Below are 15,375 nucleotides of genomic sequence, written 5' to 3'. Positions count from 1 at the left end.
CTGAATTAAAGCTATGAGAGGCATAGCAGTATAATCTCTGGAGACTGACTCTGAATCCAAAATGGCTGCTTTTTGGCAGTAATTCAGATGTAAATATGGTAATGGCTCATTATGGTCACTGTAAAAATAAAGACTGGCCACAGCCTGAGTATACTGTGATATTATGATGATGAACGTTATATTTGTAGAAGATGTAAAAAATAAGGAAAACTTTTTCTTTTTCCAAAAAGTAAACTAAACTACCGTATTTTCCGCACTATAAGGCGCACCGGATTATAAGGCGCACCTTCAATGAATGACCTATTTTAGAACATTTTTCATATATAGGGCGCACCGGATTATAAGGCGCATAAGATACTGCAGTCAAACATTTGACTGGGTTTGCGTTATGCATCCACTAGATGTGCTAAAGGGAATGTCAACAAAACAGTCAGATAAAGTCAAACTTTAAGCGCTCTGACAACTCCGTTCACTCCAATGGTAACGTTGTTCAAACGTTAAAGGAGAACTCCGGTCAATTTTAACATTGAGCTAATTTTTTTGTAAATTTGGAGTGCTGTCAGTACAGATAACAACGACAAAAACTGGTGTTGGCTACACTGTGTTATCCTCTTTTTAAAATTTGCACCCTGTTGACTTAAAAGGGGCAAGTTTTAAACCTGCTTTTAGCCTCTTAACATCCTTAATGTGTCATTACAAGTGCACAGCCATGTGAGTGAACACGGTGAATCTGACTGCAGTAAATGTGAAAGATATGAATAAAAATGATGTTTATTCAGCCAGCTCACATACCCGTATTTTCTTCCTGTTTTCGGTCGAAGTCCACAGTAGGCGATTGTCGAGTGCGCGCGCGCGATCATTGGTAACTAAGCAACAGTGGAGACTCAGACTGTCAGCTGTCAGTTCATCCGAATCAGATGTTGAACACACGGAGGAGGTTTGATCGTGCGCGCGCGAACTCGACAATCGACTACTGTGGACTTCGGCCGAAAACAGGAAGTAAATACGGGTATGTGAGCTGGCTGAATAAAGAGATTATTCTTCTTCCCTTCGTGAAAGCTCGGATCACAGTTGAGACTGATATATCAGCCCAGGCATCCACGATCCATTGGCAGATAGTGGCCTAAGTCGCCCGGCGCTGTCTCCCCATCTTGGTGAACGTGTGTTCACCATCCATATATAAGGCGCTCCGGATTATAAGGCGCACTGTCGTTTTTTGAGAAAATTAAAGGCTTTTAAGTGCGCCTTATAGTGCGGAAAATACGGTAAAACCTGATTGTTATCAATCAGGAACATTATTTACATAATATATATACAATATACAACATTATTACTTAGACAGTTTTTGTATTCATGTTGGTTTCATATGATTTTGGCAAACTTTTACACCATTTTTAAGGAAAGTTTTTATTAAATGACTCTAAAATTGTCATGTGGTGTAACAATCAAGTAAAAAGTAATGTTTTCTTTACCCCTTATTTATAATAAATCTTGGTTGTGGGCTTTATTAATAAATAATATTACGTTTTTGAGGAGTCGTACTACATTTAGCACTTGTTAACCTGTAGTCTTTTCTATTATGTCATTTCCTGGTTTTTTTACGTATTTTGGTTGCACCACATGAATTATTGTTATTTTGATATGGTGGATAAAACCTTTGCACTTATTTTAAAAATGTCTTAATAATAATATAAGTTTGTCAAACTACTTGGTAAGATTTTCTTTTCAAGAATTTCATTATTTTGTAGCAATATGTTTTTCTTCATGTTTATATTAGGACAGTTATATCACCCTGACATTTTTGACTTGCCAACAAATATCAAAATTAATAATAATAATAAACCTACAATGAGGAAGTATTTCCTATTTAAAAATACCATAATTAGTATAACATAAGTTAAATATGAAACCCACTTTAAAATGAATATGCATAAAATGTGAGTATATAAATACCAATTAATTTGAATTCAGACATTTAAAGAAATGCTTATCTCTGTGTATTCAAATCATTGCATGTATGAATTGGATTTTAATGTACTTCTGTGAATCAATTAATAGTTGGGACAAATAAATCTTTAAATATCATGAGAGGTGTTAAAAGAGGTTGACTCAGAGAAGACCACACAAACCTGAGTCTTATCAGTGGCACTCCCTGTCTGTCCTGAGGGCAGGGCAGTGAGAAAGAGATTATGGTGACTGGCTGCACTGTCAGTACTCAGTATTGTTGTGTGAATGAGCAACATCAGCACATCTGATTCTGACATTCTTTAGCCGTCAGGTCATGTGAGAGTGAGGCACAGGTCAATGGGAGTGAGTGATTGAGACAGACAACAAGCAATTTGTGTACATGACCTAAAAATGATACAGTAGGGTTCTGTAAACAAAAAGTTAATAAGCAACGAGTTTCAAAAATTTTAATTTAGCCATTTACTGTGATAGAGACCACAAGGTCACAAGGAGAATCGCACCAAGATGTAAACACAGGGGTGATGCTGGCATCCAAAAAAGGTGTTTATTACAAGCAGATGTGCAAATAATATGATCAAGAGCAGAAATATAAAACAGATTATCAATAAAACAGTCTAAAAACAGAACTGGTACTAAAACACCAAGTCTCCTCTTCAACCATTGAGGCCAGTTTTAGTGCACTTAACCATAGTCAGTCATCCAATCCTTCTTTCCTCTATAGTGACGGCTTCCTTATATACACACATTTTCCGGTTTACTAATTGGAGCATCTCTTGCCTCACCATGATTAATTAATAAATAAATACACAAGATGATTTAGAACAATTAAACAAATCAAAAAATAAAATAAATAGGACAGATAAACCCAGCACATTCATTTGCACAAACATTTCCGTGAATAGCTAAAATGAGCGCTTCCCTACAGTTTGTGCTTTTTTAAGGCCATGCCCGCTTAGCTAAAAAATAATAAACCTACATACATATTTTAAAATGCATAGGAACAGTAAGAACACAGTAAAAAACGTGATGGAAGACAACTTCCCAAGGTCTTTCCTTCACATTTACTATTTATGCATTTTATTTTTATTTCAAAAGAAGTTAATGCAACAAGATTTGCATGTCACCAAGCAACAGACTGAGAGTGGAATTATCAGTTACCAGTATTGGTCGATGTTGGATATTTATTTGTGCATACTCTTTTTCCACATGTATACATTAAGATAAATTTGCCATCATCTAATGCTAACTTAAAGGTGCAGTAAGCGATTTCTGAGAAACACTGTTGAGAGCATTTGCTAAGAGTGTGTTCATTCACTCCCCCCACCTAAATTTTTCTGGACGGTATTGAGAATTGAACCCACAACCTTAAGGTTACCAGTCTGACCATGGCTGCCCACACAAATTGTGAGTTTATATCGCACAATTATGAGTGGAAAAAATCTGAATTGTGATTTAAAAATTCAGAATTGCGTTATATTTATAACTCGCAATTTATATCACAATTGCGTTAAAAAAAGTCGCAATTATCTTTTTTGTTCCGGGGCGGAAACAAGCTTCCAGACCATTTGGTTATCACCCATAATTTTAATATCACTGCATTCCTAGCTTCTGATATGATTGTCATTTTCAATGTTTCAAAGAGTGAGTTCAGTCCCACATAAAACTAAAATTGTAAATTTTTAATGTAATTAAAATAAAAATTATTTGGATTTGTTTTAAATCTAATTTAATTGATTAATTTTAGAGCTGGTTGGTTTGGTTCACAGAATTTTATTGAATTAAAAAAAAAATTTATATAGTGTTCATATGGTCAGTGTTGTGCACTACTATTGTGAAGGCACGATTTTGTAAATATATGCCAGTACATGACAGCAAGTCATTGACAGGGTGTGAATAAGAGAAAGTGGGTGGGAGAGGTTGAACACCATGGACTAGTGTGGAATGTCACACCGGGATTAGAGTTTTGGGAATCAGTTCTGGGATGTGTCATATCTACAGCTCATTCTGACTCAAACACATTTCAGAAACAGCTAAGTCGACCGATGCCCTGTGTCCGTTAAGGGATAGGTAGGTGGAGCAGGTCAGGTGGGGGTGGGTGATCATTCTGAAGGGCGTGTGATTTGTAGCTCGGTTTTCTCAGTGTGAAATTGAATGTACAGTAATAAACCTTTACTCATTAACTAATCATCATCCCAAATGTGTGTGAAGTCCAAAGTAGAGACAACAGTACATGCCTCATATGAGTTCAGAAACAGCAGTGAATCAATGGTTCATAAATCATTCCCCCCTCAGCAGATAGTACACTAGATGTAGATAATATTGTGGGTGGCTGCATACTACCTCAAGTCAAAAGAGCCCAATGTTTCTAGATATGCCTCAGGTTGTTCCTTTAGTATTTCTATAGGAGTTTTTCATTTATTTTTGGGTGTGTCATTGTAGATGTGTGATTGACCTCACCCTTTAAAAAAGACCTTGATTCTGCATGCAAGTATGTACTAGTAAGACTTACTAACTGTAATTGTTTGGTCCATGACTAAAATCAGAAAGGTGTAGAGCTTATTTTAAACGAATCTGTCATAATCTGCTGTTTTATAGCTTCTGCTTTTTTTTCGTTTCTTTTTTTTTTGTTGCAAATTACAGTACGGTGTATGGACATACCAAAGTGGGTGTGTAAATGTGATTCTTGAGAAAGCACCCACACCCAGTTTTCACACAGGCAATTGCTATCGTTCACCTGCAGGCCTGGCAGAAGTTGCTGCTTGTTGTGTTTTACGTGTTTTGACAAGTTTTTAACTTGGCTACACCCAGCTAGGTGTGTACTGATCCCATTGCAATAGTGAAGGGAGTTACCACTGGACCTTTATATGCAAAACCTCTTTACAGTTATAACCCTGAATGAAAACTAGTCGAATAAATAAATTCTAAACTCTAAAGAACCATTTCAGTGTAGTGTAGTAACACACGGAAGACTATTTGTGTCAGCGTGAGGCATATTTTGTCACGAGTTAATGCTCACAGCAGTTGCAAACCAACAAACATCTGCTTAGCAATGTTGTTTGTGCTGTTTAGAGAAAAGGTTTTCCAAAAACTCTTTAGGGGCACCACTGTCTTCAAGTGTGGACATGCAAGGCATCCAAAATATGTGTTCAATCTGTTCTCATGATTTTATGTTACGGCACATAAACAGGCTTGTTGATCATGTGATCTTTTTATAGAAGCCCCTTTCACACAGTGCGTTAATCCCGGGAAATTGCCGTAAAATTGCTAGAGTGCCTTCTGTGTGAATGCAAACACGTCCCGGGATCGATGCCGGGATGGGGACCTAGTAACATTGCCAGGTCCAGTCCTGGAACGCACCCTGTGTGAACGCACTCGGGATGTGTGTGAACGCACTCACAGATTCCGGAAAATCACTGGCAGTGTGAATGAACCAAAATCAAACGATCCCGGGACAAATCCCGGGACACATTATCCGTGTATTTTCCGGAATCTCTGTGTGAAAGGGGCTAGAGTGAGTCTAAAATGTTACTAGCTTTCATTTCTTTGCTTTTTGGTTGTAGGGCTGTGGCCAGGCGTTCCTGCTGGTTGGGGAATGTCAACCCTCTGATTAGTGCATTTTGAAAAGTTTATTGGATTACATCCATTAAACCACTTCACTGTGCATTTAGGTGCTTGGTTAATACATAGGCCTAGTAATGTTTTATATAGAATGCTGTTGTACTATTATTATTGTGATTTTTAAGAATTGCGATTCTAGGTATTGTGATTCGATATTCCTATGTATTGCGATTTTTGTTTGTATCATTCAACTTTTCCCCATGGTCTAAAGTTAAAAAAGCACATACATGATGGTGCATGTGGTATATCCGAAGATGTCTCTGTCCGCCATTTTTCACTTTCTTGTGTCCATTACTAGGAGATATGATGTCATGTAAGACACTGACACAACACATATCACCCTCTCAGGACTCAATACTAAGGATTTTTTCTACTATTTTCTGCAGTGATTCAAATTTTTATTTGCCCTGCAAAAAATGTCACTGGCCCCACCACAAAAAAGTAATAAATAAATAAGATAAATAAAATAGTCCTTGTTATTGTCTTAAAACTACTGGCCTAACTCATGTAAATTTCAAATATTTTTAAAGGCATGTAAATTGGCTAAATAAGAACAAATAATCAAATTATGAGCAATAGCACAAATACAAAAGAGCAAACATACAAATAAAACAAACACTGCTTTTCATGTTAAGGTAAGTCTAACAGTAATTTTCAGGTAGAAAAAATGAATAATCAAATATAAAATAGCACTTCATAGTCTTCACTGTATCAATACAGATTCATCCTTATTAAAGTTACAAAAGTTATTCAGTCAAAAACAGTGAGTGTTTCTTTTTCTTTGTCCTTTGTTGTTTGATTAAAGGGATAGTTCACTTTGAAATAAATTTTTGATATGTTTTAGCTTACCTCGAGGGCATCCAAGATGTAGGTGTCTTTGTGTCCACAGTATTTTCAATTTTGATATTTTTAGGTCAAACTATTCTTGTCTGTCAGTCATATAATGCAGGTCTATGGGGTCCACCTCAAAGAGCATGCACAGAGAAGTCCAAATTAAACATGATTTAATGACTCGTAAATGTTACTCATTGATGGCCTAAGACACGAAACGAGCGGTTTGTGTGAGAAAACGAACAGTATTTATATCGTTTTTACCTCTTGTAAACACAGCCACGTCCAAGTGATCTGAGGGCGCGGGCGCTTCGTTCTTTTCCGGAAAGCGCCGGAAGTGAAACCTCGCGCGTGTACATCACTCATTGTTTACACAGAGCAGAGATTGTAGGTAAGACGGCTAATTAAAAGGGTACTAATTTGCGCTTATCCGGGATGTTTAAACCATCGTAAAAGAAAACAATTCCAAAAAAATAAAAAATAAACAATTGTATGAGTGACGTACACGCGCGAGAGATCACTTCCGGTGCTTTCCGGAAAAGACCGAAGCGCCGGCGACCTCAGACCACTTGGACGTGGCTGTGTTTACAAGAGGTAAAAACGATATAAATATTGTTCGTTTTCTCACACAAACCGCTCGTTTCGTGTCTTAGGCCATCAATGTGTACTTACATTTACGAGTCATTAAATCATGTTTAATTTGGACTTCTCTGTGCATGCTCTTTGAGGTGGACCCCATAGGACTGCATTATATGACTGACAGACAAGAACGGTTTGACCTAAAAATATCAAAATTGAAAATACTGTGGACACAAAGACACCTACATCTTGGATGCCCTTGAGGTAAGCTAAAACATATCAAAAATTAATTTCAAAGTGAACTATCCCTCTTAACCTTCTCCAGAGCGTCGGCGCACTGAAGCGTTTTTTTATTTATTTAGTTCAAATATACTATCAGATTTAATGTTATACCTTGACAAACTATACATCATTAAAAAGATATAAGACTCAAGATTCAGTATTTGACCACTATTGTATTCTGAGAAACTTATAGTGACAGTTATGTCTTAATTTGTGTAAGGAGTTATGAAATGAAAAAAACGAGTCGATACCTTTAATATGAATTATGAGCGTCAGCTGGTCCATTCATAAAAAACACTCCGTGCTGTCCTCATGATAGCGATTCACAAAACAACGTCCCTGAGGGCTTTTAGCTCAACAATGTGCAGATGTGGAGAAATATTGATATATTCTCATAGATTCACATCATATTTCTATAGACAGGAATAATATTTATTGAATTTATACCCAAATGCGTCGATGTAATCATAATGATCGCTTCTTACTGAGATGTGCTGTGTTTTCCATTCATACCAATAGCATGGGGGCGCTATTATGTCCAATAAAAGTCCATATATGGATCATGAAGAAGACCCATAGTCATGTGACATTCCAGGACGTCACTGAGTGATACAGAAAGTACAGAGATCGCTGTAACATGCAGATAAAGATGTTTTGAAGACAATAAACATGATTGCAATGATATTTGAGTTACCTGTGTTCTTCAAGCCATGCCAGGTATTTCATAATAATAGATTATATTTATAATGTAATGCTAATCGATATAGCTTTCATCATCGTTCAGAACACATTTTCTGTCTGATTTTTTTTTTATCTGAAGCCAAGTTAGATCACAGAAGATTATTTAAAACACTAGACTTGCGTTATATAGTGAGTTTGGAGCGCAAACATAGTTTTAATCTCATAAATGGTCGTGTATTGATGGTGTGCTAAGCTAACATGCTAGCGAGCCCAGGCGCACCTGCCACGAGCAGTTATTGTTTTATGATTTTTTTCTAAATAGGAATGCTTACTGAAATGTTTCAGTGCATTTGATACCAGTTTCAAATATTTAGTGAGAACTTTGATAAAAGAAATTAGGGTTTGAAACCCTATGAATAGCTTGTGAATAGCCAGTCGTTAGTAGCTATAATGCAAACAAAAGAAATGCATATTTAGAGCCATAATAACCAGTCTGGAGAGGTGTAAATGTGTGCAGGGGAGACTGAGACTGAATGGGGCACCACAAAACAATAGAGACAATAGACTGAATAGATGACTCAGAAGATGACTAAACATCAGTTTGCTAATAGAGTCTAATCAAAATAAAGTAATTTGACATGATCTTGAAAAACATTTAACTAAATACAGAGCTTTATACTTATCATTTTCAGATTTTAAATATAAAATGGTCAGACATGTGGCTTTAGCTGCAGTGCATTTCTAGATTGCTCCAGGGCCAACTTCAATTTTATTTTCATGAAGATGTTTCATAAAAATAAATTTCTAATAACTTTACAAAACTTTGAAGCTATTTAAAATTGTTTTTTTCATTATGACAATAATTAATTCTACATTTACAATAAACAACCAAGTGTCAGCTTTCAAATGAGATCATACTTGTGCTTTTAGTGCAAAGGGTTCATGAACTGTATCTGTTTTAGTTTGGGTATGTCATTTCTGGGGATTTTTCAATAGTGGGCTTGAAGCTTAACAGGTTAACATTAAAACAAAGACAGCAGCAGGTTTATTAGGCTCCTGTCACTGCACAGATCCAATATACTGATACACATGCTTTTTATTTCTCAACTGTTTATATTCACTTTCACTTAAGACATAACAAACTATGTTTACTAGGATGCTTGCAGAGACCAGAATTTTTTGACGTGATTTTGTGTGAATGTCCGTTCAAGCGCAAGAATGCGTGAAATAGAGCTCTATTCAGCATTCGCACGCTGTCTGAGAAGCGGCTTTCTGGGCGCGCGCTTCTGATGTGTGCGCACACACAACTTCTCACACTTTTGAATTGAGCTCTCTTCTGCGTCTTCTTGCGCCTGAATATTTAAATTGGCAAGGCTTAAAATCATGTGCAAATCAGGCCATCGGGCAGTCCTTATTGTCTAGCTCTGCTGAAATAAAAGATTTAACTTTCCTAATCTATCTGTTTATCTGTCTGTATTATTGCTAATAATTTATGTGGGATTAACAGATTTGTAAAATAATTGGTAGTTATGATCTGTCAGTGTTTTCATCTGTCTTCTCTGGGTATATTCTTTGTCGTTTTTTGCGTTCGTAGCTATCCATTCCAGTCATGAAAAAAGTCAAATGTAAATGTCTTTGAAGACGGATGGCAATCCAATCAGTCAGGCTACCTCATAAATTGTTGGTTTGAGGTACAAGATGTGACTTGAAGTGGAAAGTCAAGTGCTTCTTATTTTATTTAAATTTTTTTACTTTACTCCTTCTAAACAGATATTTGCATATAATACAAACGTAGTACATCGTAGTTCCAACAGATATTTCTATTTTATAGAGACACATTTATGTGACGAAGTAGCAATCAGATCATTACAAATGCATTATGTCTAAATAGGCTGTCTGATAAATGCTCTTCTTCTCCTCTGGAGTTCAAAGGTTTTGGAAAGACACAGTCAGAATGTGCTATAATAGAGAGCAAGAGAAATTGAGGATGTACTGTAGAGTACCTGAAGGAGGGTAGGAGAGAAATAATTGATAATGTATGAGGAGGAGTTTAAATAAAGCCAGGAGGGAGACAGTAAAATGGCTGTACAAGGTGTAGCCTAGATAAAACTAAAAGGAAAAAAGTTATGGCAGGCAAATCCATTTGGTCTGTTCTTGGCTATTTTGAGAACAAGGTTTTATTGTTGCCTTGATTTAAGTTAAAAATGGATTTTAAGAAACAATACTGTTCCCATATTGTGCTTTTACCTGAAATGGATATTGTTGTTGTGTGTTTAAATGTGTGAGAGTTGGAGAAAGGGGAGGGCTTTGGTGTGTAAATGTCGAAACACGCAGAGCCGGTTTTGTGAGGTTGTTGTGCTTGCAGTCAAGCATTAGCTCACACGCCTTGTTTGAGAAGCCAAGGGTCAAAATCTACCGCTGGCATTCCCACGTCACTACCGCCCCCCTCCCTCCCTGCTTCTCCACTTCTCCCCTTCTCCCATGATCCTCTGCACCAGTTTCGATTGCTTGTGTTTGTTTGAACTTCTGTATCTAATGGTGTTTTGTCCTGTTGATCAAGAACAGATTGCAGGATGACTTAATTACATTTTTAATGAGCTTCAGCTGCTTTTTGAAAAATATTTGTTTAATCCATGATTGTTTTTTGTTTTACAGGTTTTACTTTTGGGCTGTTTGGTTTGAGTCCGGGAGGCCAAAATGGAAATGCACTGTAAGTACATGTAATTATTACAATATTAAAACTCCACATAATCCAATTATTATTTTAAAATTATGACTGATAACATGACAGGGGTTTAAAGACACTTAATATTCAGTAACATTATCGATTTGTCTGCAGACTTTGCACTCACACTATTGGATCAAAATTAAACTTTTGCAACAATGAAAATAATGAACCGAACAGCTGAATAATTACACTATTGTCTTCTGTAGAGCTGCTTTAGTGGAATTTGTCTCATATTTGATGAAGTTTGTATCATTAATTATTATTTTCCTGTTTATTACCGTGAAGCTGCTTTGAAACGATCTACATTGTATAAAGCGCTATAGAAAGAAAGGTGACTTTATTTGACTTGACTTGATAACCACTAAATGCCCAGTATTGAAATCTACTTTTATTTACTATTTTATGTTTACAAAAGATAAAATAGAAGCTTAAAGGTAGGGTAGACTAGGCAATTTTCGAAGCAGCTAGAAATAGCAAGATAGCTTTGAAAGCATGAGATCCCTCCCTCCCTCCCTCCCTCCCTTCAGTGTCTCCAAAGCCATGCCTTCTTTAAAACACATGAACGCACACGCACAGCAGAGTTTGCAAAGCACCACGGGATGAGAGACAGCGTTAAAATACCTCATCTCTCAAAGCACATAGCATTACAATTATAATCAACATAAACAACTTAAAGAGCACTGACCTGTACCACCTGACTGCTGCAGATTCATTTCAGCGTTGATAGTGTTGCCGTTGAATTGCATTAATTCGAGTCACGAACAGCTCCGAGTATAGCGTCACGGGTTTCCATCTCTTCAAAATTACAGTAGTCATGGCGTGAACGCTGCATAAGCTCATTGTTTTGGTTCTGGAAGAACTGTACAAGGCGGCTGCTGTTTCGGTTGTTGTACTCGGTGACTGACGTCTGTCTAACTCTGCATAACATGAAACGTGTTAATGCCGTGTGATGTCTGCGTGAGCAGGTGCGCGCGCGGGGGTATGAAAATACATACGTTGACAGGCAGGGAGGACATCATATGCATCAGGCCGAATGCAATGATTGGATGAGCATTTTATGCTCCTACACCTTCCACAGACGATATATACATGTAAATACATTTAGACCACTTAACTTATTGATTGCTATCAGTATGTGAAGAGACTTTCAACCAACAAACATTTTTCTGGAACAAATCTCCTCCCCTGCCTTTAAATAGATTTTTTAAATGCTACAAGTGAATTTAGGCATCACAACATTATAATGTACAGTATAAAAATATACATTCATTTTGAGATTTGAAGCATATATTTAACTGTTAAAATTGTTTAACTGATAAATTAAAAAATCTTTAAAATATGCCGATACCTGATATAAAATTTCTCTCTCTTAAGATGATTTTTTTTTAAAAATGTTGTAGTAATAATAACACAATGTCTGTCAATGGTTTTCACAGGATGAATACACAGGGTGTATGTTTTTGACTGAAACCCAATTTATGATGATTAATAAAATATGTGATAGAGCGAATAGATAAAAGCGAATTAAAAAAAGAGTGCCAAGTGTCCCGATATGGGACAGTTAATGGGTTAAAATGAAATGAACATTGTTTTGTGCCTTGTAATCCACGTTTATTAGCTTTGAGATCATCTATCCCCCTTTTTCCTATGTTCCATGATGCTTTGCATGATTATTGGAGTAACTTCAGAGGGAGTTTTTTATGGTTTTGACGAAACAGAGGTAATAGATCAATTCAAATCATGTTGTGTTTGTGTGTGTGTGTGTATCAGTGGCAGAGGCCCCAGGCACGGTGAAGGTCACAGAGTGGCAGCAGTCGTATTACGGGACAGATTCAGGCATCCAATCAGGAGCCACTACGGTTCGCTCAGACGAAAATGGAACAGAGTACAGCAACAAGAAATTCACCTACACTACCACATTCACAGAGAACCCTGCAGGTGAAAAACATATACTGTATATCAAAATAATTGTATTATGTAGCAACTTTCCTATATCAGTTTACCAATTGCCTTTGCCATGATCCATATAATGCAGATGTATTTCAGATTTCCCTCCAAAATAAGCATAGAAAATGCAAAAATAAGCTGTTTAGTTCAGTTTATAATTCTTTCTGTATAACGCTCTCCTATAGAGGTGGAGTCTCAATTAAATCTGACCCGTGCCCAGCGTTTGAGGGCGGCCATGTTTCCTGAGACGTTGTTGGAGGGATCGGCCATCCTTTCCACACAGATCGATCCGTCCCAGCAGACCAATGTTCAGAAGCTAGCCGAACCATCTCAGCAACTCAAAGCCGCCATCGTTCACCTCATCAACTACCAGGATGATGCTGAACTCGCTACACGCGCCATTCCAGAGCTAACCAAACTCCTCAACGATGAAGACCAGGTACCTCGCTGCTTGTATTAAACATCTGTTGATGTCATAACACTCACTCACTGTTCTCTATCTATTTCTACGTCACAAAAACGTATACAAAAAAGAAGTACGTTATTTATGTACTGTAGCTTCATGTCCTGACTGTTGACCCTCTCTCTCGCCTTCAGGTCGTGGTGAATAAGGCAGCTATGATCGTGAACCAGCTGACCCGCAAGGATGCGTCCCGCCGGGCTCTGATGCAGTCCCCGCAGATGGTGGCCGCCGTAGTGAGAGCCATGCAGAACACGTCCGACATGGAGACGACTCGCGCCACAGCCAGCATCCTGCACAACCTCTCACACCACCGCGAGGGGCTGCTCGCCATCTTCAAATCAGGGGGCATTCCAGCTCTGGTGCGCATGCTGAGGTGAGAGAGACTGGAATACTGAAGTAAAGGACTTGTTTGCCTAAAACAAACCCATGTGACGGATTTATTTTGTAAAACACAAAATGAGACTTTAGGTAGAATGTCCAAGCCTCGGTTTTCCATACAATGAAAGTGCACGATAATTCGTTATTCAAAAAGTTAAAAAGTCTTTAAAAAATTTGTGTTCTAAATTCTGTAATACCAAGCTCAGATATTTTGATGTAGTTTATTGATTCATGCGTTTATTGTATGATAAACATAATGGTAAGTAAATGATTACAAAATGTTGGAACTATTGAAAATGTGATTTTTAAAGCGTTCATGTGTTATAGTTGTATCACCCTAAACTAAAGCTATTAATTTATACATTTATTGTTTGTTCATATGTTTTATTTACATTATTTGTAATGTAGATATTCCTAATTATGAGGAAATTTCACCAGTATTTGATTTGAACTTCAAAAGGCTGCAGAAAGGCAGTTAAAAGTCCTAAAACAAATAGTGTTTGGTAAATTCTTTAATAAAACCAAGCATGAATATTCTGCATAATATCTCCTTTTGTTTTTTTATTGGTGAAATGAATAAGGAGAGCTTAGTTGGGAAGACATTAATGACGATATGTTAATTTTTGGGGTAAACTGTTAATTTAAAAATAAAAAAATAAAAATTTTTATTAATAATAATGCTTCCATAAGCTATATATGTGACACCCTAAACTAAAGCTATGTTATTTATTTTTTGCATTAGTCGGAACGTGGATATCCCCAACTATTAGGAAATTAAGCCAGCACTTGATTTGAACCATCTAACCCATTTCTTTTTCAGTTCTCCGATGGATTCTGTTCTTTTCTATGCCATCACCACCCTGCATAACCTGCTTCTGCACCAAGAGGGAGCCAAGATGGCAGTGCGTCTGGCTGACGGTCTGCAGAGGATGGTTCCCCTGCTGAAGAAAAGCAACCCCAAGTTCCTGGCCATCACCACAGACTGCCTACAGCTGCTGTCCTATGGCAACCAGGAGAGCAAGGTGTTTAAGTTATGCATGTTGATCAAATATATATATATATATATATATATATATTATAATTTCTTTGTAAATATAGTTGTGTGTATATATAGGTTTGAAAATATATAAATGATAACTATTCTTATTATTTTAATTTATTAATAACATTACTATCTTACAAAATAAATGTATTAGTCGTTTGTTGAGTTGTTGTTCTTTAAGTTGAGTTTCTTTCAAATGTTATTGTTTGTCATGTTAACGTCTGATTGTCTCACAGCTGATTATTCTTGCAAACGGTGGCCCTGAGGGTCTAGTGAGCATCATGAGAACCTACAACTATGAGAAGCTGCTCTGGACCACTAGCCGTGTGCTCAAAGTGCTCTCTGTCTGCCCGAGTAACAAGCCTGCTATTGTAGATGCTGGTAAGTCAAACTGGAAAACCAAGTACCAATCCACTATGGACATGAATGATGGTTGAAATTGTGGCTTTTTATCAAAATTGTGGTTGCCTGGCGGGCAAAGTGTCATTTTAGTATCATTGAGATACTATTATAGTTTATATATATATATATATTGAATTAGCTTTTATGTTATGCTTTCATTTCAATTCAACTAGCTGAAATAATAGTTTTTTTGTTCAATATTTTATTTCAGTTCATTTTTTTATTTCAAGTAACAAAGATGTTTTGTTTTTTTACAAACGAATCTAACATTTTCTTTTAGGTGGAATGCAAGCTCTTGGTAAGCATCTGACTGGCTCTAGTCAACGTCTGATGCAAAACTGCCTGTGGACCTTGAGAAACTTGTCAGACGCTGCAACCAAACAGGTCAATTTATGCATCTAACACCATCTTAACTATCTTACACACACAAACTCCATAGTTTATGAGGACTTTCCA

The 15,375-nt window shown here is 36.9% G+C and overlaps 1 protein-coding gene across 2 annotated transcripts in view; it reads left to right on the top strand.

Annotated features, from left to right (window-relative positions):
- Positions 1-15,375, top strand: part of jupa (junction plakoglobin a) — a 36,194-nt gene that overhangs the window by 8,837 nt on the left and 11,982 nt on the right. The window contains exons 2-8 of one of the 2 annotated variants that reach the window (XM_056252734.1): positions 10,615-10,669; positions 12,458-12,625; positions 12,820-13,073; positions 13,232-13,470; positions 14,296-14,497; positions 14,754-14,898; positions 15,200-15,303. In XM_056252734.1, coding sequence (XP_056108709.1) covers positions 10,657-10,669; positions 12,458-12,625; positions 12,820-13,073; positions 13,232-13,470; positions 14,296-14,497; positions 14,754-14,898; positions 15,200-15,303 — 1,125 coding nt within the window. In that variant the 5' untranslated portion in view covers positions 10,615-10,656. The remainder of the gene's footprint in view (positions 1-10,614; positions 10,670-12,457; positions 12,626-12,819; positions 13,074-13,231; positions 13,471-14,295; positions 14,498-14,753; positions 14,899-15,199; positions 15,304-15,375) is intronic. The other variant, XM_056252733.1, reaches the window with a different exon arrangement.

The sequence above is a fragment of the Rhinichthys klamathensis genome, unplaced genomic scaffold, assembly GCF_029890125.1.
Source record: "Rhinichthys klamathensis goyatoka isolate OS25496 unplaced genomic scaffold, OSU_Roscu_1.1 h1tg000098l_1, whole genome shotgun sequence".
NCBI lineage: Eukaryota > Metazoa > Chordata > Actinopteri > Cypriniformes > Leuciscidae > Rhinichthys > Rhinichthys klamathensis.
The sequence above is the reverse complement of the archived record's forward strand: the minus strand, read 5'-3'. Positions and strand labels throughout refer to the sequence as shown.